At 39.7% G+C, this 26592-nt stretch overlaps 1 protein-coding gene and 1 long non-coding RNA gene across 4 annotated transcripts; both read left to right on the forward strand.

Annotated features, from left to right (window-relative positions):
* Positions 1-1079: 1079 nt before the first annotated feature.
* On the forward strand, positions 1080-7524 carry LOC126822465 (uncharacterized). The gene is made up of 3 exons (XR_007680828.2): positions 1080-1232; positions 3095-3162; positions 7250-7524. It is a non-coding gene; the product is annotated as an uncharacterized LOC126822465 (long non-coding RNA).
* Positions 7525-13665: 6141 nt separating this feature from the next.
* Positions 13666-23168, forward strand: LOC126822437 (uncharacterized). 3 transcript variants are annotated; one of them, XM_050551350.2, is made up of 3 exons: positions 13666-13890; positions 18545-18723; positions 20310-23168. In XM_050551350.2, exons 2-3 carry the CDS (start codon positions 18551-18553, stop codon positions 21991-21993), a joined length of 1857 nt encoding a protein of 618 aa, XP_050407307.2. In that variant the 5' UTR covers positions 13666-13890; positions 18545-18550; the 3' UTR covers positions 21994-23168. The 3 variants fall into 3 exon arrangements, with proteins under 3 accessions (XP_050407307.2, XP_055957347.1, XP_050407308.2); XM_056101372.1 differs by having other exon boundaries at positions 18545-18697; XM_050551351.2 differs by lacking the exon at positions 18545-18723.
* Positions 23169-26592: the final 3424 nt, after the last annotated feature.

Here is a 26592-nt window from a genome sequence, read left to right on the forward strand (position 1 = left end):
TTAGTGCGTTCGCGTTGTATCATAACTTCTGTCATTGAGTCAACTGTTTGATTCCCCGGTTGTGACAAGGGGTTTGGACGCCTGTCCAACCTCGTGGGTGCTCTCCTGGTCCTCCTACTGCTAAAGACCCTTACGCGCAAGCGAATTATTGTAATATAATTGAACGGTACGTTAGTACCGAAATGACCTACTTTGTGTCTAGTGGACTTACCCCCCCCCCCCCTCTCTCTCTCTCTCTTCCTCTCGCTCTCTCTATAAATCCCATAAAAAACAGACTTTTTATTATTAAACATACATTATGCAAGAGCTTAATCTATCTATTCAACTCTCGATGGCATCGGCTACTCGAGATTTTAACTAGATTAGAACGGTTCGCCATTTAGAAATCCCCTTGTCAGCGATGGGGGACAGAGGGCCTGACAAGGACAGCTGTCTAGTCTTTCGGATGATACGAAAAACCGAGGTCCCGTGTACACATTTGAATGCTCGTAAAAGATCCCTTGGCAGTTGGAATTCGATATAAGAATAGGCGATAGTGCCGCTGCTCGGGCAAAATTTCCCTCATAGCACACTGTATGGCGTATGCCAGTCTTCATTAGCCCAGCATAGGAGCAGAACAGTAGGACATTAAACCCCATTTCATTTCATTTCATTTCCATTTAGAAATGGGAAAGCGAGGTTAAGTCTCGAATATACCAGTGTCCTTATTACCACAATGCACACATCTTGTCAAAACTACAAACAGTGATAACTTGGCTCAGAATGAAGTAATTTGAATGAAATTTTCAATGTTTTTATTTTACATTATCTATTTTTGAGTTATTATAATATAGCAAGAATGGTCAGTCTTTTATCTAAATCTTGCATAATGTATCTTTAAGTATGTAGATTGCGCGTTGCCAGTTATATAACGTAAAATAATATAAATCTCATGAAAGTCAGAATTTCTGTGATTTACTGGTCGTAAATCATTCGTACAAAAAACAACCGAGATCTCAATCAGCTAAAATTCTCTTAAATAAAATAACAATCAATCACCAGCAGAATAATGAATGTTTTTGTAGACATGTGTCTCTTCTAGAAGACAAACACCAATTGTTGTATAAAAGGAGAAATTTAAATTGTGATACGTCAATTCTTGTCGATTCTTTGGTTAGTGTTAAGCTGTACAGAGACTGTAACGTAACATTTTGAGTTCGCTGCGTTGACAGGGTGCGTATCTTAGCAATAAGGTAAGCTATAATTAGAACTTTAAAAGGGGATTATTTCGCTGGTGTTACCTTGGATTCCAATTGAAATAAGGGATCTCGGAACAACTTCTGGTCATTCGGATAGTTGACGTGAACGTAAAAGAACACTTGGCGTAAAATAGATGAAACTCTTCTCTTTGGACAAATATTCTCGCAACATACACTACCTGGTGTATGTCCATCTTCCATCGGTTTTTTGATGCAGACGTTAGGACATTAAATCCTATTTCATTTAAATTCAGATAATTATACACAATCAATGTGGAGCAATAGCAGAGTACAATTTGGCTCAAGACAGTGAGACAAAAGTAGCCGTTCTTATTCTAGATCAGTGGTTCTCAACCTTTTTTTTGCCAACGGCACACTTTGGAACACATGAAAAAATAGTGGCACACCTGGCTTCTTATATATGAAAAATATCTGAATTTTGCGAAATAAAAACATGGCAAGTCATAGACGGCATACAACCGGAGACTCAAACTAAATAAAGAAAAACACAGTTATGAACTTACTTTATTGCAGTGTTTCGAATTTCATCAGTCATATAGCTGGCTTCTTTAGTGAGAAATTTTCTTAGTGTGCCGTTCAAAACAGTGATTCCCAACCAGTGTGCCACGAGATCTTCCTACGTGTGCCGCGGAATTTTGGAAAAAAAAACATGATCCCAGTTGAATATTCACTGGTTTCTACTTATAAGTTCATAGCTGTGTTTTTCTTTATTTATTTTGAGTAATTCTATGTGTCTATGACTAGTCCCCGTCTCCGGTTGTATGCCGTCGTTGACTTGCCATGTTTTTAGTTTGCAAAATTCAAATATTTTTCATAAAAATTTAGCCAGATGTGCCGCTATTTTTTTTTTCATGTGTTTCAAGGTGTGCCGTTAGCAAAGAAAGGTTGAGAACCACTGCGTTCAAAATTTGGCTGCACACTTAGGAAGATCTTGCCTATGTGCCGTGGCACATGATGTCATTTGCCGTTTGTTTATTTGTCAACAGGCGAATAATGTGACTTATCCTTTGTGTATATTCTATATAAACAGGCGCATAATTTTATTCATCGTTTGTATATAGATGATCAGGCGCATAAGGACTAGTAATTATTTTCCATTATTACGAATGCAGTGCGAGTTATTAATAGACAATTTTTCCCTTATTTTTTTCTCCCCTCTTCCTGCATTGTTTGGTTGACTTTTTGGTCTAGATTTGGACAAAAGGGATAGATAGAATTTGCAATTTCATAGCAGTTTTTGGGTAATTAGAGCGGACGGATAGGGGGTGTAAAGTGTCTTTCTGTAGAGCAATCATTGTGTCGGAAGTCAGATTTTGACCCCAATGAACATTAAATCCCCGTAGCAAATAATTTAAACGGTCCACCCCCTACAAAAGTATGATGAAGGGATTGCTAAATGCGGTCCCCTATAAAGATTGGGACCAACGGAATGTTAAGCAAAAAGCTACAGCCTGTGATGTTACAGCCATTTAACATTGAAGTCAATGTGCGAATAATTGCTAGTTTGAGTCCATATTGTTATAGATCGTATCGTTTGTGTAGTGATAAACGGACGCATATTTCATTTATCGTTTGTGTATAGATGGACAGGCACATAACGTTATTTATCAATTTGTGTATTTATATAGTTGAACAGATGCATATCATTATTTTGAAAGTCATCTATGGATACCCAAACAGCTCTTTATTCATTTTAGCATACAGATGTCGAAATACGACAACAAATGAAGAAATAAGAATTAAGGACTATGAATTAGGAAATAAGGACTAATAACAGTGAATAAAGAGCTATTTGGTCTTCCATATTCATTTCTATTTGATTTTTGTTTATTTAGAATGGACATCTCTCGACGTGTCTTGATCGGTCTACTGGTGTTATCAGTCATTACCTGTGCCGTATCAGGTAAGATATGCACGCTTTTTTAATTCTGTTATCCATTGATAACGATAATGTGAAATCGGTGAAATAAATATCAAGCACACCCGTCCCTGACCAGTGATCAAAATACAAAGTCCTTTGGGTACATTTGACCGACTGACATGGGATTTAACAATCTCATTGACATTTAGATCTATGTGTGTGTGTGTGTGAAATGGCTTTATTTTACGTCCGCTTTAACCGAAGTAATATAGCAGAAATTGTTGGTGTTCTTAGTGCTGAACTTCCGCTTCCACCGAAGGTGATATCGCAGACAAGTCCTATTTTTTTTTCATTTTTATCATCTTAGTGCACGCGCAGGGATCTTTCCTGGGGGAGGAAATCGGAGTACCCGTAGTAAACCCACGAGGTTGAGAAGGTGCCCCTATCACCGAGCCACATACGCTCACACCAGGGATCGAAATCACAGCCGCAAGCCAGAGGTGGTCGGTCTGCTAGAGGTCGAAGTGCGGTACTCTGAACCACAAGGCCATCCCAACTCCCTTAGCAGAAATTATCATTCCACTTCCACCATGGGTGATCTCGTAGACAAGAAGCAGAATTATTTCGTTTCGTTTTTTTTTATACTTTCGATGACCTTTGATTAACCAATCAGCGTTGATGTTTCATTGGCTAATCTCTCACATCAACCAGAATACGGGTTATATAACAACTCTTCCAGATCCTAGTCAAGTAAAACAAAATTTTGAACTATAAAAAACGAAATGAAATAGGATCTGTGTTTTAATCAGATTGAGGGTTGCACCATTGACAAGGAGGAGCCACGCCGGAAAATCCTGATGAACTTACTGGCCGACATCGAAATTGAACACGTGACCTTCGGGTTAGCGAGCCAAAGTCTTACACATGGAACCACTGCGGCTCCCATTTTAGACTTTATCACCCGACACAATTCTACTTCTTTACATACAACTCTGATTTTAAAGACAAATGAAATGAAATGGGGTTTAACGTCCTACTGTTCTGCTCCTAATCTGGGCTAATGAAGACGGGCATACGCCATACAGTGTGCTATGAGGGAAATTTTGCCCGGACAGCGGCACTACGGCCTACTCTTATATCGAATTCCAACTGCCAAGGGATCTTTTACCCCTCCGTCCTGCATCACTGACAAGGGAGAACCACGCCGGAAAATCTGGATGAACTTTCTCGGCCAATGCAGGGATCGAACACCCGACCTCCAGGCTAGCGAGCTAGCGTCTTACCCACTTAGCCACGTGATCCCCGATTTTAAAGACAAATATAACGCAGAATAGGCCGCTAGAACATTATGCGTTCCGCATTGTTATGGGCACCAAATGTGCTACATCGATTTTTTTGCGTTTAGTAATCTAATTTTGTACAAGAAATTTGTTATCTCTGTATATATGTCTATGAATATATGTGTTTGTTTCTGGAACATTCGTGCTAAAAATGTTTTCTGTGGAAGAACATTGTATTTTGTAATGATGATTGAATTAGTTTATTTGATTTGCGGAGTATGTATATTTTGTACTTAAGGAATTATAGAACACCGAGAGGATACCCGACTTCGCCCGGGGCCAAAATACACCCAAATTCACGGGAGAGAGAGAGAGAGAGAGAGAGAGAGAGAGATGGGGTTTAACGTCCACTCGACACAAACTAGGTCATTTCGGGACTAATATGTTTTTTTTTTTAAATTTTATTTCAATAATGCGCTTGCGCGTAAGTGTCTTTAGCAGTGGGAGGAAACCAGAGGACCCGTAGAAAACCCACGAGGTTGGACAGGCGACCCTACTCCTTGTCACGTACAACCGGAGATTCGAAACCACGCCAGTCGACTTAATGACAGACTTTATGATAAAGGGGGGCACGCTAACCATTCAGCCATGCAACCCCCCAAATTCACGGGTTCATGCTGGTTAATTTGATACCACATATGTGGAATTGGATCGCGGCGACGAAGCTCAATGCGAATAACCACACACCACTACACAGCTATCGTTGATTTTATTTATATAAATAATACTATTAGTCTGTGATTATATGTTATACTAGCAGGATACTCGGCTTCGCTCGGGGGTCATAACTCCGAAACCGGAAGTGGTAGACTAACGCCACCTGGCCTATGTTACTCCCCGGTCCGAGCTACCCCTATACCCCAAATTTCAGAGTCGTGGCAGACCTTGTGTAGCCGCCAACCCCGAACAGACCGGCTTCGCCCGGGGGTCATAACTCCGAAACCGAAAGTGGTAGACTAACGCCACCTGGCCTATGTTACTCCCCGGTCCGAGCTACCCCTATACCCCAAATGTCAGACTCGGGGCAGATGTAGCCGCCAACCCCGAACAGACAGACTTCGCTCGAGGGTCATAACACCGAAACCGGAAGTGGTAGACTAACGCCACCTGGCCTATATTACTCCCCGGTCCTAGCTACCCCTATACCCCAAATTTCAGACTCGGGGCAGACCTAGTGTAGCCGCCAACCCCGAACAGACCGGCTTCGCTCGGGGGTCTTAACTCCGAAACCGGAAGTGGTAGACTAACGCCACCTGGCCTATGTTACTCCCCGGTCCGAGCTACCCCTATACCCCAAATTTCAGACTCGGGGCAGACCTAGTGTAGCCGCCAACCCCGAACAGACAGACAGACAGACAGACAAACGACAGTCACAAATATATATATAGATAGATAATGCTCTAATTGTGCTTCCATGCTTTCATATGTAGAGTGGCCTCCCTTGTGTAGAGTTTTGTAATGGCTGAAGAATAATTAAGATATCACTTCGGTGGAAGCGGACGTTAAATAAAGCTCAATACAAACATTCTGTGAAGATAATACAATGTACTTAAGTCGATCTTTTTACGTTACACTGGTTTTATACTAGATTAAACTGCTTATTTATTTGGAGGGGGAGGGGGAGGGGGGGGGCTATGTGGGTAAGACGCTGAGTCGCTAGCCTGAAGGTCGCGTGTTCGATCCCGACAAAGTTAATCAGGATTTTCCGACGTGGACTCCCCATGTCAGTGGTGCAGGACGGAGGGCCTGAGAAGGACAGCTGTCTAGTTATTCGGATGGGACCAAAAACCAAGGACCCGTGTATACAATGGCGTGCACGTAAAAGATCTCTTGTCAGTTGGAATTCGATATAAGAGTAGGTCATAGTGCCGATGTCCGGGCAAAATTCCCCGAATAGCACACTGCATGGCGTATGCCCGTTTTCATTAGCCCAGTCGGAGCAGAACAGTAGGACGTTAAAAGCCATTTCATTTATTTATTTGGTCACTTTCTTATTTTTGATCGTGACAAATTTAATTGACAGGTAAAAAAAATCCTTGTCGTAAACCCCCTACTCATTGACTGATTCAGAGAGATAGAGAGAGAAATGGGGTTTAACGTCCACTCGACACAAACTAGGTCATTTCGGGACTAACATATGGTTTAATTTTATTTCAATAATTCGCTTGCGCATAGGGGCCGACTCAATGACAGACTTTATGATACAGTGCGCGCACGCTAACCATTCAGCCATACACCCCCCCCCCCCCCCCCATGGACTGATTCAACGTGGGCCCTCAATACATAACAATCGGTAGGGGTATTGGTTTTTTTAATACATGTCATTTTAGAAAGTCTGCTTATCTTTTTCATAGTATTGTTCTTGTGCCGAATGGTCTAACGCGTGCTCCCTAGCTTGTACGTGACAAGTAGTAGGATCGCCCGCCCAACCCCGTGGGTTTTTTGTCCTGGTCCGGTCTCTCTGGTCTTTGGGAATTCGTTAGAATTTCCACATACGTACATAGGGGGGGGGGGGTGGATAGCCGAATGGTTAGCACGTGCGCGCTGTATCATAAGGTCTGTCATTGAGTCAACTGGATTCTTCGGTTACCTCCCTCTGCTAAAGACCCCTACGCGCAAGCGAATTATTGAAATAAAATTGAACCATGTGTTAGTCCCGACATGACCTAGTTTGTGTCGGGTGGACGTTAGACCCGATGGTGTCGAACATTAAACCCCTCTCTCTCTCTCCATACGTACATACTTAAAGCGCACATCAAATACATGTTGTTTTTTCTTTATCTTTTCAGCTTATTACTATAATAGTGACCTATATGAGGATTATTACGAAAATTATCGAAAAATGCAAATGTACAATTTCATGAGGCAACAGTATCAACGAAATGGAGCATACCCTCCTTACTTTCCCCATTATGCGTTTTACGACGACTAAATAAACTCCAGGATCAGGTCAATGACAGGATTTGTATATTGGCTTATCGAAGTTGATATTTGATTAATGTATCTGAAGATAAATTGTAATTCTGTACCCCCCAATACTCATGAATTGATAAATTATTTTATATTCATAATCCACTGGCTTTGATGTTGTTTATTCTTGACTTTCACCCAATCAATGTCCCAAACAATCATTGACTGCAGTCAAATTGCTTAGCCTTAGTGCCAATTAAATGCTAACCATTCCACTCTGTTAAGACATTCACCTATTGAACATCTACACCAAGTTTGAACACCTACACAGAGTTTGAATATTCCATCATAAATAAAAGTAGGTTTATTCTGTTACAATGTCTTGACCAATCAAATAGCGTATCCTTATTTAGCCTTATCAGAAAATGCTCATCACCGAACTTAGTCAAGGTATTGATACAATGCACCCCGTTTCATCTTTTTCACTTAATTAGGATTCAAAATCTCGACCAATCAAATTGCTTACCAGTCTGCTTAACCTGAGCAGAACATGTGCATCACTCTCACTTATTCAGAAACAAAGTTATCGTGTCCCAAAGAATTGACCAATCAACCTGTTTACCTGAGCTTAGTCTAATGCTAGGTTTCCTTTGTCGTGCGATGCGTTACGAAACATCGATCAACACGATTGCTACGACAGAGTCCATATTGAGTCCACGATCTGGTACGTGTAGACATGTTCGGATACGCTTCGATACGATCAACACGATTGCTACGACTGACCTCAATATGTTTGATAACACCTGATAGGATCTCCACGAATACTCCATGATTAAAACCACGATTGCAATCGCAGCACGAATCGTGATAGTGTGAACCTAGCATAAGCATGACGATGAGCTAAAAGGTGCAAAATGACCAACTCTCTGTTTCAGAATGGAAGTCTTACAGTAGGCCGAAAAGTGCTGTCGTGAAAACAGATGTTATCTATTTCCAATAGGTATAATGGAGTTGTCTCTTGCCAGCTCCCCTGTCCTGCATCACTGACAAGGGGAGGACCAGACCTACTTCCAATATGGATTATTGAATTGTCTCTTGCCAGCTCCCCTGTCCAGCATCACTGACAAGGGGAGGACCACACCGGAATATCCCGATGAACTTTTGGGGGTTGGATGGCTGAATGGTTAGCGTGCGCGCGCTGTATCATAAAGTCTGTCACTGAGCCGACTGGCGTGGTTTCGAATCCACGGTTGTACGTGACAAGGAGTAGGGTCGCCTGTCTAACCTCGTTGGTTTTCTCCGGGTCCTCCGGTTTCCTCCCACTACTAAAGACCCCGATGCACAAGCGAATTATTGAAATAAAATTAAACCATATGTTAGTCCCGCAATGACCTAGTTTGTGTCGAGTGGACGTTAAATCCCATTTCTCTCTCTCTCTCTCTCCGATGAACTTTCTCGACCAACACCGGGATCGAACATGTGATTACCTGGTAAACGTCTTATTAACAGGGAGTCACGGTGGCTAAGTGAGTAAGACGGTGGCTCGCTAGCCTGGGGGTCACGGGTTCGATCCCGGTGTTGGCCTAGAAAGTTCATTGAGATTTTTCGGCGTGGTTTCCACTTGCTAGTGGTGCAGGACAGAGGGTCTGACAAGGATAATTGTCTAGTCGTTTAGATGGTACATAAAACCGAGGTCCCGTGTTCACATTGGCGTGCACGTAAAATATTCCTTGGCAGTTGTAATTCGATATAAGAGTAGGTCATGGCGTCGCTGTAAGGGCAAAATGTCCTTCATAGCCCGTCAAAATTACACAGTCGGAACAGAACAGAACAGCCCCATTTCATTTCATATCTTACTCACTGAGTCCCTGTGGCTTCCTATTATCAAATAGATATAGTTCTATTGCTGTAGAATGTACTGTAATCACGTGTTCATTGCAAATGAAATGAAATGGGATTTACCGTCCCATTTTCCTGCACCGACTTAGCATATTGTTCATTGTACGCTCCAAGTAAAAATGTCATAAGTTTTAATTATAGACACTGCACCTACACGAACAGAGTATGAATTGGCATATAAAGATATCAAATACATTTACATAAACTAGTTGAACCGTGATATTAGATTCTGTTGAATTTATTAAATCATGGGTGGTCAACCAGTTATATGCAACTTTTATATTCGTCAGTTTGTCTAGACACGTCTACTTCAATGAGAATTAGAATGAGAGAGAGAGAGAGAGAGAGTTTAACGTCCGCTCGACACAAACTAGATCATTTCGGAACTAAAATATGGTCCATTTAATTTCGCTTGCGCGTAAACGTTATAGAGACATAGGCGAGTAAAACTCCAGGCACCCCACCCCCGCCATCATTGATAACAATGTTAAAACACGGAGAACGCTAGATCGGCGACAGTTCTGCACATTTTAGCACATATGACGTCCTGCTACACTGACATGGGAAAACCACGTCGGAAAATCCGAATGAACTTTCTCGGCCAATGCAGGGATCGACCCAGCGTCTTACCCAGATTTTCTACACCAAACAGGCTCACGAAGACGGGCATACGCTATGGGGGAAATGTAGCCCGGACATCGGTGATTCAAATGTTCCAGCTGTCAGGGGCAAATTTATGTAAATGCCAATTTATGTAAATGCCTGTATTTTTCGTCCCATCAGAACGACTAGACACGCTGTTCAAATAGATTGACCTCGGGATCCCCGGGTGAAACACCATGGCCCCCCATTTTAAACGGGGAATGTTATATAGAAATCCATTACACTAATGGTGTTTAGAATTCCATATCCATTATGCATTATGCTAAATCTGTTGCAGATCTTAATTTATGCCTTAAATGTTACATAAATTAGTAATTAGACATTAATTAACTTACCAAGACTATAATCAACTCTCGATGCCATCGGGTATTTGACGTTTTCAACAGATTTAAATACGATTGACAGTATATAATTGCATAGGCGTACGAGCCAGGGGGCAGGGGGGGGGGGCTGCCCCCCTAACTTTCGGGCAAGCAGACTTTTCGGGCAGAAGGGTAAAGTGAAAAACATTTTTTTATTTCATCTACTTGGCAATATAAAGTGCCCGAAATCTAATAAAACACTAATTGTACGGGCTGGAATAGCAGTAAAACGCGTTTGCGGCCGTCAAATATTCCCAAATTTTCTTCGGGGGTCCATACAAGGTCAGTTCTGCTTCTTCACGTCTCGAAGAAAACCGGCGCCGCTGTCTGTAAACCTGAAATATTTTCGGGCATTTCTAGTTTTTCTTCCCTAACTGTCATTGAGCCCTAATAAAACACTAATTTTACTTTTCTTTTAATTGAATACCACAAATTTGTACTGAGTTGACTATGGATTAAAACATTTTGTCTGTAGCCACTCTACTTTGTGCGACATTTTTCGAGCATCGATTATTATTTGCGAATGCAGCTGCAACGGTTTGATTGGATGGTTGGAATTCAGAATGGGATTTCGGTTACAAAACCATTGGATACTTTTGGAGTTGCTTACACGGGCTAGAATAGCAGAAAACGCATTGCGGTGGTTAGATTTTCAAAATTTTCTCGGGGAGGGTGAGGCCCCGAGGGTGAGGCCCCCCATACAACGGACGATTGATTGGTTGTTTGGAATTCGGGGTCAGCCAGGTAGACTATATTGGACCAAGTTGCTGTATTCACAGACTGGAATAGCAGGAAAACGCGTATGCGGCTGTTAAATTTTCTCCAAGCGATCCCGTCTCCGTTAATTGATCTTTTGTTTGGAATTCGAGACAGCCATCTTAATTAGGCTATATTAGACCACTTTGAAGTTGCTTGGTTCGCGGGCTGAAATAGTAGGAAACTATGTTTGCAGCCGTCAAATATTCAAAAAATTTCGGGGGGGGGGGGGCGGGGGGTACAATACAAGAGGAGCTATGCTTCTTCGCCTCTCGAGGAATATCGGCGCCGCTGTCTGTACACCCGAAATTTTTTCGGGCATTTCGGGTTCTGCCCCCACTTACTGTCATCGAGCCCGTACGCCTATGTATAACTGATTTAATTTAATTTAAATATGGATAATCGAAACTTTGTTTATTATCTTAACAACGAGAGCAATGACATTCAAAACAACACTGTTCTTCTAAGAACGATAATTCAACGGTTATTCCCTTTCCATGATCTATTTTTAACTATTATACCGAGAACCGTCAGCTCTTTATCTAAATCCTACTTAAAATACAGATGTGACGTCACCCTTTGATGTTGGCGTACCATTATTTCAAATAATCGTACGGGCAACTTGCCAATCGTACCTTGTCAAATATTAGACTCGAGTGACGTATTTCACTGTAAACGCACGTGCGGAGTGTCTGTATTTTAAGATGTTTAATGGTCTCGAGCTGAGACATTGCGTAATATATTGTAAAAACACTCGGACCTGACGGTCCTCTTGTTGTTACAATATATTACTTAATGTCTCGCTCTCGACCATTAAACAATACATAATGCCCCATTAACCGATATGTTACATGTCAAATTCCAAAGATTAGATTGCAGTGTCGCTGTCCGGACACAATGTCCTACGTAGCACACGGCATAACGTATGCCCGTGTTTATTAGCCCGGTCGGGTCAGAAAATGAGGGGTATCAAATGTTTACTTAAACATATACTAGCCACTATGTAAAATAATATATAATACATATATTGACAATAAGGGTGGAGTGAATCGAATGTTATCTCAAGCCGGATGAAAGTTGATCTTTGTCACACTATGAACAATCCCCAAATAGTTAAAAAAAAAAAAACAGCTCCGCACATAACTGTCCACTATTGGGCAATTTTATTGATAAAAGAAATATGTTGATATGTTTATTTCACTCTTTTATATTGATATTTATATTTAATTGTTTACATATTTCTAATGGTTACGTCAGTTTGTGGGAATTCCCTATTATAACTGTCACGCGGTGAACTAGTGTTTCTACACAATACTAGGTTATAATGAGTGGTATCTTTAGGCAACACAAATAAAATAAGTTGTTTCTCGGGCACCGCCCGCACCCAAAATTGGTTGCGCGTGCGGCCTATTTATTAGTCTTGATGAAAAATAAAAAATATGTAACGCCCGCCCGAACATCGATAAGCAAGTCATAAAAAAAATATGCCGCATGTATATCTACATGCCCCATACGTGAATATCCATTCAAATGTATTAAACTAATTCAGATGTAAACGCTCATTTACGGGTCTTTTTTTTATTGATATCGAAAGAACCTCACGTGATTTTAATTACCTCCCCTTGTGAACTAGAATTTGATTCGTGTTGTAAACACCGGAAGTCATTGACAACAATGCAATGTATTTCAATCATTCAATCTTAATCGGCTCATTATTGCCGGCTTCAGTCGGTCCATGTTTGAAAAAATCCTATTTATAAAACAATGAATCGTAGAACAGGTTAATTATTATAACTTGTGGCTACGAATACGATACGATGATAGTCACCATACCTTAGTCAGAATCTGGGTCATTAGCACATTTAACGGTAGTTTTGATAATCCGGAAAATAATAATTGGATTACACATTTGATGGTTTTACTGACGAGTTGTTAGTTAAATTTAAATAGTCATTCGATATAAACCCCAGATAGAACACCGAATATCCTGAGAAACACACCGAATAACCTGAGAAACAGTCATTTCCCGAATCCCGATGACACGTGACATGCATTGGTTGGAATTAGGTCAATCATTATAAACCAGCGATACTAGATTTAGATCGAAGTGTCGTTTACCGTGATGATTATTTTTGATACACATGCTGACAGAGGCTTACTCTTTAAAATATTGTCGTTATTATGGACGGCGATTAATAGTCGTACGGAATTTTATTTTAAACCAATTTCAATTATGGTTGTCACCTTTACCATTAGTAAGCTACATTACGTGGATTAAATATGGAAAATTATTTTCCTTTCAGTCAGTGTTCAGTGTTTGAGTAGACTTGATTTATGGGTTTATGTTTTAAGTATGTATAATATATAACTGAAAGCAAAACCGTAGACAAGTAATGACTTTCTCATTAAAAAGAAAAAAAAAATACAAGGCCGCCCTCCCGCCCCAACAATTTTCAACAAGAGGCAAATTTTATTTTGCACCATCCTCTAGCCAGAAATGAGATAAAAAAAAAAATAAACCGCCCTCCCCCCTACAGTTTCAGCTGTCAGTTGCCCGAGAAACAAGACATTTATTTTGTGTAGCCTTATATATACAAAGTTAATTCAAGGATATAGTGCTAAAATATATGCAATTGAGTACGTGTCATGTAAACATTCAGTCAAACACATCACGACAGGCGGTATTTTCTGGCAGATTGTTAACGGTATTAATGTCTACCAACTATTATGACATGGAGGGATATTGTATTGGATCAACGCAAACTCGCGCAAAGAATAAACTCCTACAGTGACTGGACTTCTCCGAAATCGTATATTGAATTAGCAGCTGCTGGATTCAGGTAATAGTCAAAGTACATTATATAATTTGAATTCTTAGAAGGGGAATGGCAAGGTTTGGGGGCGTTTGGAAAAGTTGGACTATGTACGATTTATGAAATATTTTCTATTTATTTTGCTGGAACATTAATAGTATATCATGTCATCTTGTACGTATATTCTATCGGATTTTTATTCTGTGTGGGGTTTTTTAATGCATGAATTCCACAAGATATTGGACATCATTTTTTGTTTTAAATTTCTTCTCAGACCCCACCCCACCCTTCCTATATTATTCTATGGTAACAGATTCCACACGATTTTCGACTTTGTTTATTATCATAGTTACATTACAATTGAGAGGGGGTGGGGGGGTTGATGGCTGAATGGTTAGCGTGCGCGCGCTGTATCATAAAGTCTGTCATTGAGTCGACTGGCGTGGTTTCGAATCTCCGGTTGCACGTGACAAGGAGTAGGGTCGCCTTCCAACCTCGTGGGTTTTCTCCGGGTCCTCCGGTTTCCTCCCACTGCTAAAGATCCCTACGCGCAAGCGAATTATTGAAATAAAATTAAACCATATGTTAGTCCCAAAATGACCTAGTTTGTGTCGAGTGGACGTTAAACCCCATTTCTCTCTCTCTTACAATTGAGATTATCTTGTTAAAACTTCAAGCACTCATAACTATAACAATTGGGCAGATTTAGCACTTGAATAATACATATTTAAAATATGTGAACACATAAACTGGGTCATATAAACAATATCAACATCAAATGATAATAATTATTAAAATAGTTGGGATCACGTGGCTAAGGGGTAAGACGCTGGCTCGCTAGCTTGGAGGTCGGGTGTTCGATCCCTGCATTGGCCGAGAAAGTTCATCCAGATTTTCCGGCGTGGTTCCCCCTTGTCAGTGATGCAGGACGGAGGGCCTGACAAGGACAGCTGTCTAGTCCTTCGGATGATACGAAAAACCGAGGTCCCGTCTATACATTGGAATGCACGTAAAAGATCCCTTGGCAGTTGGAATTCGATATAAGAGTAGGCGATAGTGCCGCTGCCCGGGCAAAATTTCCCTGATAACCCAGCACAGGAGCAGAACAGTAGGATGTTAAACCCCATTTCATTTCATTTCATTTCAGTTAGGACATATGAACCACCATTGCATTTAAAAGTCCTTCCCTGTTAGTCACGTATAGGTAGCAATATGTCGCTGTAATAAGCTTCGTCAATGTCATAATAGATGATAAACAATACACACATGCATGCACTGGCTTGATAACTTATAAAAAGCATATATAGTAACGCCTGGATGATGATTGTTTTTTTATAAACAATATTTTATTCAGGATGTCTGAATGGGCTTGGGGAACAGGCTTAGCCTATGTAAAACCCTGGATGATAAAGCCTTGGGGTAATTTATAACAAGTATATACACGCCTGGATGATAAAGAACACTTGAAAGATCGATTATTTCTCATTTGTTCAACAAGCCGAGTCATCGTCATCGCGTTTTAGTCATGTGGAAGTCATTCAACTTTAGTCACACGTCTCGTGACACATTAACTCTGCTTCTCATTGAGCTAGAATCAGGGCCCGTGAGAGAGGGGGCAGATGGGACACTTGTCCAGTGGCCCGGAGCCTAGAGGGGTCCGCAGGTATGCCGAGTAATGTTTTTAAAATAATGTGTTAGTAAAAATTAATAATAGAATACACTGTTATTTGATCTTAAAGTAGAAGAAAACGGTGACTTTTCTGAATGTGGGTAACTAGTGGCGTGGATAGGATTAGAATCGAATTCTGTCAACCCTCTTTTTGGGGTAAACTGGTGAATTAAAAACTATAAACCATTCGCTCCGCTTAAGTTCCCGTCACCGTCAAAGTATCCGCGTCACCTTCCCTTTGAATCTAGTTCAGCATGATTTTGGGTATTGAAAAAAAATAAAAATAAACGAACAGTATATTTTCACATCACAATCTTCGAGCCCCGAGGGGAGAGACCCCCCCCCCCCACACACACACCACCACCTCATACACCCATCCTTTTTTATACGCCCACATTTTCATGTGGACGTATATTGTCGTCGCCCCTGTCCGTCCGGACGTCTGGAAGTCCGTCCGTCCAAAATTTGTTTGTGGACTCTCTACAGGTCACAATTCTTATCCGATTTTGACGAAACTTGAAATATAGGTTTATCTCCAAACGATCTCGGCTGTTGTCGATATTGGCATGTATCGGATCGAAACTTCATGGATTATGGCCCCTGTTTGTACGAAAACTCACGTTTTTAGCTTGTGGACCCTATAGAGGTCACAATTTTTATCCGATTTTGTTGAAACTTGAAATGTAAGTTTATAATCAAAAGTTTATAGCCCAAAGATCTCGGTTCCTTTCGATATTCGCGCATATCGGACCATAACTTCCTGAATTATGGCCCCTGATTGTACGAAAAATCGCGTTTTTAGCTTGTGGACCCTATAGAGGTCATAATGTTCATCCGATTTAAAAAAAAAACCGTATTATTATATCACGGTTACACCCTAAGGGCGGCTGAGTTCGAATTTCGTAAAAATCGGCCCAAAATTGACGGAAAAAATGGCCGAGGTTCGTTTTCAAATAGCGTAAAAATATGGTATATCAAGGTTGTGGACCCTATAGAGGGCTCAATTCTTCTCCGATTTTGTTGTTCCTTTCGATATTCTAGCATATCGGACCGTAATGTCCTGAATTATGGCCCCTGATTGTACGAAAAATCGCGTTTTTAGCTTGTGGACCCTATAGAGGTCATAATTTTTATCCGATTTCAAAAAAATGGTTTTAGTATATCACTGTTACACCCTAAAGACGGCTGAGTTGAAATTTCGTGAAAATCGACCCAAAACTGACAGACAAAATGGCCGCCCCTCTTACTCAAATAGCGTAAAAAATATGGTATATTAATGTTGTGCACCCTCTAGAGGTCACAATTTTCTTTTGATTTTTATGAAACTTGAAATGTAAGTTTATAACCCAAAGATATCAGTTCCTTTCGATATTCGCGCGTATTGGACCGTAACTTCCTGAATTATGGCCCCTGATTGTACGACAAATCGCGTTTTTAGCTTGTGGACCCTATAGAGGTCATAATTTTAATCCGATTTAAAAAAAAAACCGTACTATTATATCACCGTTACACCCTAAGGACGGCTGAGTTCGATTTTCATGAAAATCGGCCCAAAATTGACAGACAAAATGGCCGCCATTCGTCCTCAAATAGCGTAAAAACATGGTATATCAAGGTTGTGGACCCTATAGAGGTCACAATTTTAATCCTATTTTGATGGAACTTGAAATGTAAGTTTATAACTCAAAAGATCTCAGTACCTGTCGATATTTTGTGCATATCGAATCGTAACTTCCTGAATTATGGCCCCTGATTGAACGAAAAATGTTGTGGACCCTGTAGAGGTCACAATTTTAATCCTTTTTTTATATGAAACTTGAAATGCATGTTTATAACCCAAAGATCGTGGTTCCTTTCGTACGAATTCCTGAATTATGCCCCTTTGATTTAACGAAAAAATCACTTCTTTTTTTAGCTTGTTCTCTGTTCATCTCTTGCAAAATGTGGGCGTATCTTGCATGGCAACCGCTTGTTTATATTTAATTACATCGAAGTATTGAATTAGTTTGATAAGAAGCATTGTATGCTTATGCTATGTTTGATAGATGGATAATTTACCCAAAGATGCACGTGTCATTAATTACCATGTCATCTCTAGATTTTGGGATTGAGGACAGAACAAAAAAATAAAATTAAGTATCCATTGTATATTTCACAATAACTGACATTACAAAACGAATGCAGTTTGCAAAAAGACGCCAGGGGCAATTAGAACACATAGAAAGTTTATCCTCATTTAAGATTTTAATCGTGGTTTTGCCCATTAGGACCCAAGGCGAGAATCGCCCCAAGATCAGAGTGGTGCTGCTATTGCCCAATAGATGATGAATTTCGCATTTGTGCTATAACAAATAATAACTACTAGCGAAAGACCCGGCGCTGCACGGGCTGTGCCTATAACTTCGAAACCGGGAGTGGTTGTAGGCCAACGCCACTTAGCCCGTGTTACTCCCTGGTCAGAACCACCTCTGTACACCAGATTGCAGCCTTGGGAGAGCCCTATTGTAGCCGCCAACTTTGAACAAACAAACAAAAGACAATCACAATTAGTAGTGTAGATTTATAATTGGATGTAGAAATGTTTAATATAGAAAAATGTTGAGTGGAGATGAAATGAAAATGTATTTAACGTCCTACTTTTCTGTACCAGGTATACAAAGCTTATTGACCGTGTCTGTAATACCGTGGAAGATTACGCCTGCATTTAAAGTAAATTGTGCGCTAATAGTGGAAGGAGTTATATATAAGTCTAGAATCGAAATACCTTGGTACCTGAATCTTTAGTAGATGAACAGCATGTGTGATACTATTGAATCATCTTCAGCCCTTGGTCGATAAGTTCCAGATTGGGGTGGGGTGGTCAGGATGAGAGAAATTAAACTGAAATTGTAGCTTAAATTTGCATTTCTAAATAATGCTAAAAATAAAATTGGTACATTCTATAAGAAGACTTAAAGTAAAATATTTCAAAATGCAGTCATTTCATTGTACTTTTTATCTCACACTCGTCAGCAAAAGATGTCCAAGACGAAAAGTCTGCAAGATGTTGCCATAATTAAACAAACCAAGATCCTGAACAAGAATACCAAAGTGGATCATCCGACAACATATAGGTTGCTGCAGAAGTGGATAAGTTCAACTATCTGGGCAGTATCGTCGAGAAACGTGGGTAACCTGACAAGGACATCCCCGTCAGTATTTCTGAAGCTTGTGTTGGGTTTATCATAGCTCCCGTAAAAAGGCAACACCTAGTAACTCACGTTTGTCTTATTTTGAGAAAACAAAGGAACGTAATGACTGAATATTAAACCCCAGCTTATGCATTGATTTGACTATTGAGTTACTAGGCAAATGAAGGAAGTTGCTAGGTTGTGTCATGGGTGTAACTGCTTACAAAATCAAAAGATTGGAATATCTAATACAACAACAGGAAGCACATACCCTAGTAAAACTACAAATTTGGTCCTAACTCAATTTTGATAAAAAAAAAAGTGAGTTACTGTATAGGTTTTGACTTTTGACGGGAGATAGTGTGGACAAACAACTTGTCTGTTAGACCACACTCCAGTCATTCAATCCGAATTTCACGTATGTTGGGCAAAGCCAAGTGTATTCACCCACAGTTGCCCCAGTTTTATCGAAGATACTGCCCAGACATCCTTAATGATGAAGGTTTAAAGCGGCGTTATTGAAGATTAGATACTGAGCTGGAAATTCTTGCTATAATCGTTTAAAAATAGATAGTGCAAAGAGAATATCTTGAAAATTTTAGTCAACTCCGATTATTCAAATCTGTTTAAAATCGTAGCGATCAGATGGCATCGAGGTTTGAATATGATCTTATCTTAAAAAGTGTCTAATTAATAGTGTATATAATATTTAGGGCCCGAGGAAAAGTATGCAATAGGCAGATTTAGATCTTGCATATTGATGTTTAAGTATTTTGTGGTCGAGGATGCGGGTATTCGGCCGTGTATCTATTATCGCCCGTTACTTCAGTCAGATATATAGAAGGATAACTCTTGTTTTCCATTTTTTGCACCACTTCCGTTTCTTCAACTCTTCGTTACGCATCTACCGTACCAATGATCTGTGTGTTCAAATTATAATTTGAATGTGTTTAACCAGTTCTATCACATGTGACAATGGCTTACACCAATATTGTCCTTTCATTTATCTTTTGGTAATCAGTTGAGCAGTACCGTGTTGATAAAACATTTTAAGAATGAAAAGTCGCAAGGGTCCAGTTCAATTTATTACCAGCGTTGACTGTCTATTTAACAGTCGCGATTTCCTGGCGATCAAGTATAGTACAATAATACTAAGGGTCGCTGAAATTAAAAACCCGGAAATCCAAAATGCCATGAAATCCCAGATCTATTTCTATCTCTCCAGTCAGTGAAATGAGATGCCTGCAACAACAATGAAGAGGGACATAGAGTGGAGCTATGGTCTATTCGTAATTCAAAATCCAGTAGTCAACTGACACCGTATGCATGATACCTCGGGTTGTCGTACCATCCGAACGACTAGACACTTCCTTGCCTGGCCTCGCATCCTGCACCATGCTAGTAAATCCCTGGAAATTGTTTCGACCAACACCGAACCTGGCATCTCCTAGCTAGTTAGCTTGAGGTTTAATTAATCACCGTTTCCCTATTAATTTATAAGTCATCAATGTCTTGCATGTAATAGGATATCATTACTTTCTAGAACGTCTGATACTACTACTCAATCCATGAGACTACAAATTTAATTTGTTCTTTTATATTTACAGTTATACTGGCACGGCAGATAGAGTTAAGTGTGATTACTGTAATAAAAAAGTTGTCCAATGGACTGTCAATGATGATGCATTAGAAGTTCACAGCAGATACGGACCAGACTGTATATATTTAAAGCATCTTGGATACACCCGAGATTTAAATTTGCCGCGTTTCTCAAAGTTTTCGAAGTTTGTGGACAGATTAGAATCTGTTAGGACTGTACAAGAAGAATATCGACTAAATCTTCCCCCTTTTGAGTCTATTGCCGAAGCTGGGTTTTTCTATCTTGGAACACTTGATCGGATGAGTTGCTATCATTGTGGTTTAATTTTGAGAGATTGGGAAAGAGACACCGACCCTTTTGCCACACACAAACGGTTTCGTCCTGGGTGTTATTTCATTATATGTTGGAGTGTCCAAACCTCTGGTAGAAACATAAACTCTCTTATAAATCCTTACACGGAAAATCAATCAAGCCCATTGTCGAACCTAGCCCAACAATCTCCAACAACAAAAATAGGTGGAATACTTGTTAATCTAAGTGACTCAAGGACACCCAGAGATCAGAAGATGATTGGGGCATCAGAATCGACTAACGATTATGGAAATAAATCTGAAATACGGTATCCTACTAAAGCAGGCAAAGGGAACACGCCTAAATTAACACATAATCAGATCACATCAACATGCAAAGGACAATTCAACAACAGTTTTGTACCAACCTATTCCTCAAATATTGATACGGATGTTCCTGATGGGGCAGATAATGTTCATGGTACCCCTCCAAACCAATTGAATTCTAAAAATGCATCACCGAAGACAAAGAAGAGCCGCCATAAACATAGACAGAGGCTACAATCGTCCGATAGCGAAATGGAGAAGAATAAAATAAAAACTGACAATGGAAAGACTGATAAAACAGGTGATGGGAACACCAACCAAAAACTGAAAGCATCTCAAGCAACCGGAGCTAGCAATTCCCAGACTTCTTCTGAAAAGGAGCTTAAAAACGCGAGGAAGAAGAAAGCGTCGGGGATGCAGAAGACCATTCCAATTGCACCAACCGTATCAAATAAAGAAAGAAATAATGATCCTTTGAATCTTGGTAAGGGTATATTTGGTAGTAACTGTTCGCTTCCTAGACACCGTAAGTCAATGTTTACATCGTCAAACAATTCCCAGATTCCAGAAAGAGTTTCATCAACTGCACACTTTCATTTGGCAAAGCCGTTAAGCGATTCCCTAGATCAACAGCGGCATACGCCATCAACTAACAATTCATCACTAGCGGGGCAACCGTATGTATCCAATGACAGTTCATTACCTGAGGGTCAAACGTATCTATCGTACCAACCAAACATGCCCGAAATTCATTCACCAGAATTCGAAAGCCAACAAGCTGTATCCCACGCAGAACTACAACAGCTTCAAAGCCTACCCGTAAACCGCACACATTTTCCAGAACTTGCAGTTAGTACTGCTGCTGCAGACAGTCACATAACCCAATCTCTACCACCAATGTTTAACCCAGAAGGTTTTAGCGATCTACCAATGATTCAGGCCGTATTACAGATGGGAGAGGTCAGCTACGATTCCGTTGTTAATACCATCTGTACCAGATATAACACTCACGGTGATACTTTCCCTGATGCACAATCTTTGTTATCAAGTATTTTAGACTGTGGCGAAGATTAAAGATGCTTTAAGTAAGAGCTGAACCTACTTATTGGATGTCTTTAGTTTCGCTTCAAATGTTATATACACTATTAATTAGACAGTAGAGACTTTTGGCAAGCGTAAATTTCTGGTCCGTATCCCGTATCCGTATGGATTTTGCGTATGACGTCATCGATGTGTGTATATTTCTCATACGTGATACGACACACGGATACGGCAGCACGTATCGAACAGCTTTTATACGGAAAGGTCCGTATAACATTGTCGTGTCCTTTTACCGTCTTTTTTGCTATTTTTAGACGCTGAAATGTTGTATCGTAGTGTTTTTATGAATCTTTGTGTATTCTAGAACATGAAGGTGTATATTTGATGTGATTTTAACCATGATGGTTGAACTACGTGCTAAATTTAGGGAGGCGGAACCTTGTAAATCTATAAATGATTTTATTCTGTGGTAAAGGGGTATAAACTTTCTGAAATGATACATTAGTGAAACCAAAAATTGCAGTCGAGTCGAAGTCGAAGATTTTAAATAAGATTCGACATTAATTTTTTTTAATAGCTCGGCTCTAATAGGCACTTGACTAGTACTGATGGTGATCTTGGTAGATATCTGCCATCATGCTGTAATAGAACTAAGCTCAGCTGATCGACGCACACGTACGCGACACGAAAATCTGCCAAAACTCTTAAACTACAATGACGCAACGTATCACGTATACGATACGGATATGTGATACGGATGGGACAATTCCGCTTGCCAAAAGTCTCTATTGATTCACATAACAAGCCCGTAATATACTCGCTAGACAATCGGATAGCTGAGATCTAAAATGACTAAAACAAGGATGTTCGTCCACAATCATGTCTGTTCTGTCAAATGTTCATGATTAATGTCTACCGTACTTGTATATTATGTATAACGTATTGTGATTAATGTCTAATGTCTACCGTACTTGTATATTATGCATACGTATTGTTACTAATTTCTACATTACTTGTATACTGTATATGTATAACGTATTGTTACTTACTTATATATTGTATTGTCGGACATATTTCCGTGTTTGTGTTGATTTTGTTTAGGCCGGGTACTGTGTTTTTGTTGATTTGGGAGGTTTCATGTTTTTAGTGCGATAAATTTATATATATATATATATATATATAAAAAATATATGATATATAGTTTTATATAGTGTACGATAAATTATTATATATGTGAATAATGTTAATAAACATAACTGTTAGAATTTTTATTTTATGATTTTATGCTATGATGTACACGATGTACTATGTTGGGGAAAAGAAATGGGGCTTAACTAGGTCATTTCGGGACTAACATATGATTCAATTTTATTTCACTAATTCGCTTGCGCATAGCGGTCTTAAGCAGTGGAAGGGACCCGGAGGAAATCCACAAGGTTGGACAAGCGACACTACTCGAAACCAGGCCACTTGACTCTATGACACAGTCCCTGTGATTCAAACTATTAGACCACCCAACCCCCAGGTACTGTTAAGGAAACAGCTGGCCCATTTTACTTTCACTCAACACCAAATAGAACATTTCGGGACTAACATAACATGGTATAATTCAATCCATCCCGACACTTTGAACTCACTAACATACCACGTTTCTTTAAAAGCTAGAGCAAGATTGTAAAAATATCCTCAAACTGAGGATCACAACATATTTTTAATCATATTAACTCCAAAAACTCATTTCAATTACAGTGTTAAACACGAGAACTACCTAAACTAGCCAAGAAAGTAAACTAGATCTACTTCAATAATTAACTAAAACCATAGAATCTATGTAAACATATTATTATACAGGGGTTAAATCTATTTGCTAAGGCCAGCTCCCATGTAAATAATGTTAGGGCACGTGGTTGCTGGTGAGATTGTAGGAAAGGTTTAAGAATTTGGGGTGAGGTTAAGTCTCCACAAAAGCACTGACCTATAGGGTTGGGTCCAGGGTTATGGATATGGTTGGGAGTAGCGCTAGCCCTGTTTACATCTCGTGACCTATGACGACAAATTGAGCTGGCCTTATCATTTAGCACTAACCATTGAACAGGGGTGTTGAGAATAATTTAAAGATGTATTATCTAAGAGCTAAATCTGATGTCTATTGTAGGTCTTTCTTTTGGCTTCAAATGTTATATAAGCTATTATTTGTGACTGTCGTTTGTTTGTCTGTTCGAAGTTGGCGGTTACACTAGGGCTGTCCCGAGGATGAAATTTCAGTTCGGAGCAGAACAGTAGGACGTTAAACCCCATTTCATTTCAGGATGAAATTTGGTGTATAGGGGTAGCTCGGACTGGGGAGTAATATAGTCTAGGTGGCGATGGCCTACCACTTCCGATTTCGGGATATGCTACTTCAGATTCAACCGCTACTATATTAGACATTTATTAACATGACACGACAAACGTAATGGCCGAGAATTCAATGGATATAAACTTCCGTGAGATTTGAAAACTTAGCGATGAAATATGACAATCGAGGCTAAGTCTCGGTTGTCAAGTATCATTGCTAGGATAATGAACTATCTACGCTTTATCTTCAAACGGGCATAACTTCGCTCAGCATAAAGAAATTTGAAGCATATTTTCATTATCTATTCTTGAACTATTAGCGCTTACACAAATGAAATGAAATGAAATGAAATGGAGTTTAACGTCCTACTGTTCTGCTCCTAACTTGGGCTAATGAAGACGGGCATACGCCATACAGTGTGCTATGAGGGAAATTTTGCCCGGACAGCGGCACTACGGCCTACTCTTATATCGAATTCCAACTGCCAAGGGATCTTTTACGTGCACGCCAATGTGTACACGGGACCTCGGTTTTTCGTCCCATCCGAACGACTAGACAGCTTTCCTTGTCAGCCCCTCCGTCCTGCATCACTGACAAGGGAGAACCACGCCGGAAAATCTGGATGAACTTTCTCGGCCAATGCAGGGATCGAACACCCGACCTCCAGGCTAGCGAGCTAGCGTCTTAGCCACGTGATCCCCTAGCGCTTACACAATGCATCGTTAAACATACACTATGCAAGAGGTAAATCCGCCTATTGCAAGTCTTTATTTAGGCTTCCGATGTTATAGAAATTATTAATTAGACCTTTATTTACACAAGCTAAAAATCAACTCTGTAGACCCACGGATGGCTTGGATACAATTTGGATTTTAACAGTCGTTCATTTAAAATTTAATCAATAAATGGCAGACCAAGCTAACGTTTACCCTTAGTCGCTGATGTCACTACCGGAAACTGGTGATGAAAGGTATGCCAAGCGAGGCTACCATAGCCATTTAGCATGTTACTTGATAATCGAGAATATGTAGGTGGTGTTGTCATCTGTCAATCAAACGATCGCCAATGTTCATAGACGGTGCAGACACAATTGATGCCTATTTCTAGTCCAAACTTCCAACAGTGACAATTCCGTTCAGAACAAAGTAATTTGACTGAAATTTGACATTTTCTTTTTATCATTTATTTTTGAATTATTATAGCAAGAATGGCCAACTCTTTATAAAACTCTTAACTAAAGTATCTTTAAGGAAATTGTTTAACAAATATTAACATCCTCATTGCATGTGAAGAGTCGTGAATATTCGCCAGAATAGAACTGGGTCACGTGTATTCACGCGGCTTTAAATGTCCACAATATTAATTTTGTACGGAAGACCATTAGGGTCAATCAAATGAAAAAAAAATATTCTGACTAGTAATCTTGTAACTATCTTGTAATTACAAGATACGGAGTAGCCCATTAGGGTCATCACATGAAAATAAAGTGTTCTAACCAGTTTATTTCAAGGTCGCCCTACACTGATTTATCGGATAGCTAGGCAAACGAAGTACTTTTTTATGTTACGGGATCGGTACATTCAGGTCATGCTCTCTATAATATCATTAGCTATTTCGTGCCCTCATTAAAAACCATTCATTAAGTTCATACTCTCATTAACTTCATAGTCCCACCAACTTCATACTCTCATTGATATCGTTTATTAATGATTCATTGATTTCATGCTCTCCTTAAAGATACTTTCCCGCGTACAAACTATGTGATATGATGATATATTTGGACTAAAAACATATTCAGACTAATTAATCTAGCAAAAATTTGCTTCAAATCCCTCTCAAAACTTTGTATTCGTCGGGAGATATCACAAGCTATAAATAAACTGTTGTTAGACGCCGTGTCCATTTTTCAGAATGTATTTTCGTTACTTACTGTCCATTTATCGTACATATTGAGACCTAAGTAAATTTCTAATCAATTATGTTCGGTGAATTACAGTTCAAATTGAACGGAAGTCGTTTACGCCTGCTTAGTGCATTCTACACGTTTTTTAAATTATTATTTTGTCGTTTGTGAATCAGCCTTTACTAATTACTTCCACATTATGTTGTAGGATATGTTTTTATTTGTTCATTACAAAATGGCACCCGAAACCATAGGGTACTACTAATAAAATGTTAATTGTGTCTTAAATATTGGATATTAGGATGCTATAGTTTCATGGCAAGATAACAACATCAATATTGATTGCAATTGATCAATATTGAATTCTAATTCGTGTTTTTAATTTCAAATA

The sequence above is a fragment of the Patella vulgata genome, chromosome 5, assembly GCF_932274485.2.
Source record: "Patella vulgata chromosome 5, xgPatVulg1.2, whole genome shotgun sequence".
NCBI lineage: Eukaryota > Metazoa > Mollusca > Gastropoda > Patellidae > Patella > Patella vulgata.

Excerpts from the sequence above, each read along its gene's own strand:
- LOC126822437 (XM_050551350.2), top strand. The coding sequence starts at position 18,551 with ATGTCCAAGACGAAAAGTCTGCAAGATGTTGCCATAATTAAACAAACC. Across the intron at positions 18,724-20,309 it reads AACCTGACAAGGACATCCCC|TTATACTGGCACGGCAGATA; the intron begins GTCAGTATTTCT and ends TTATATTTACAG.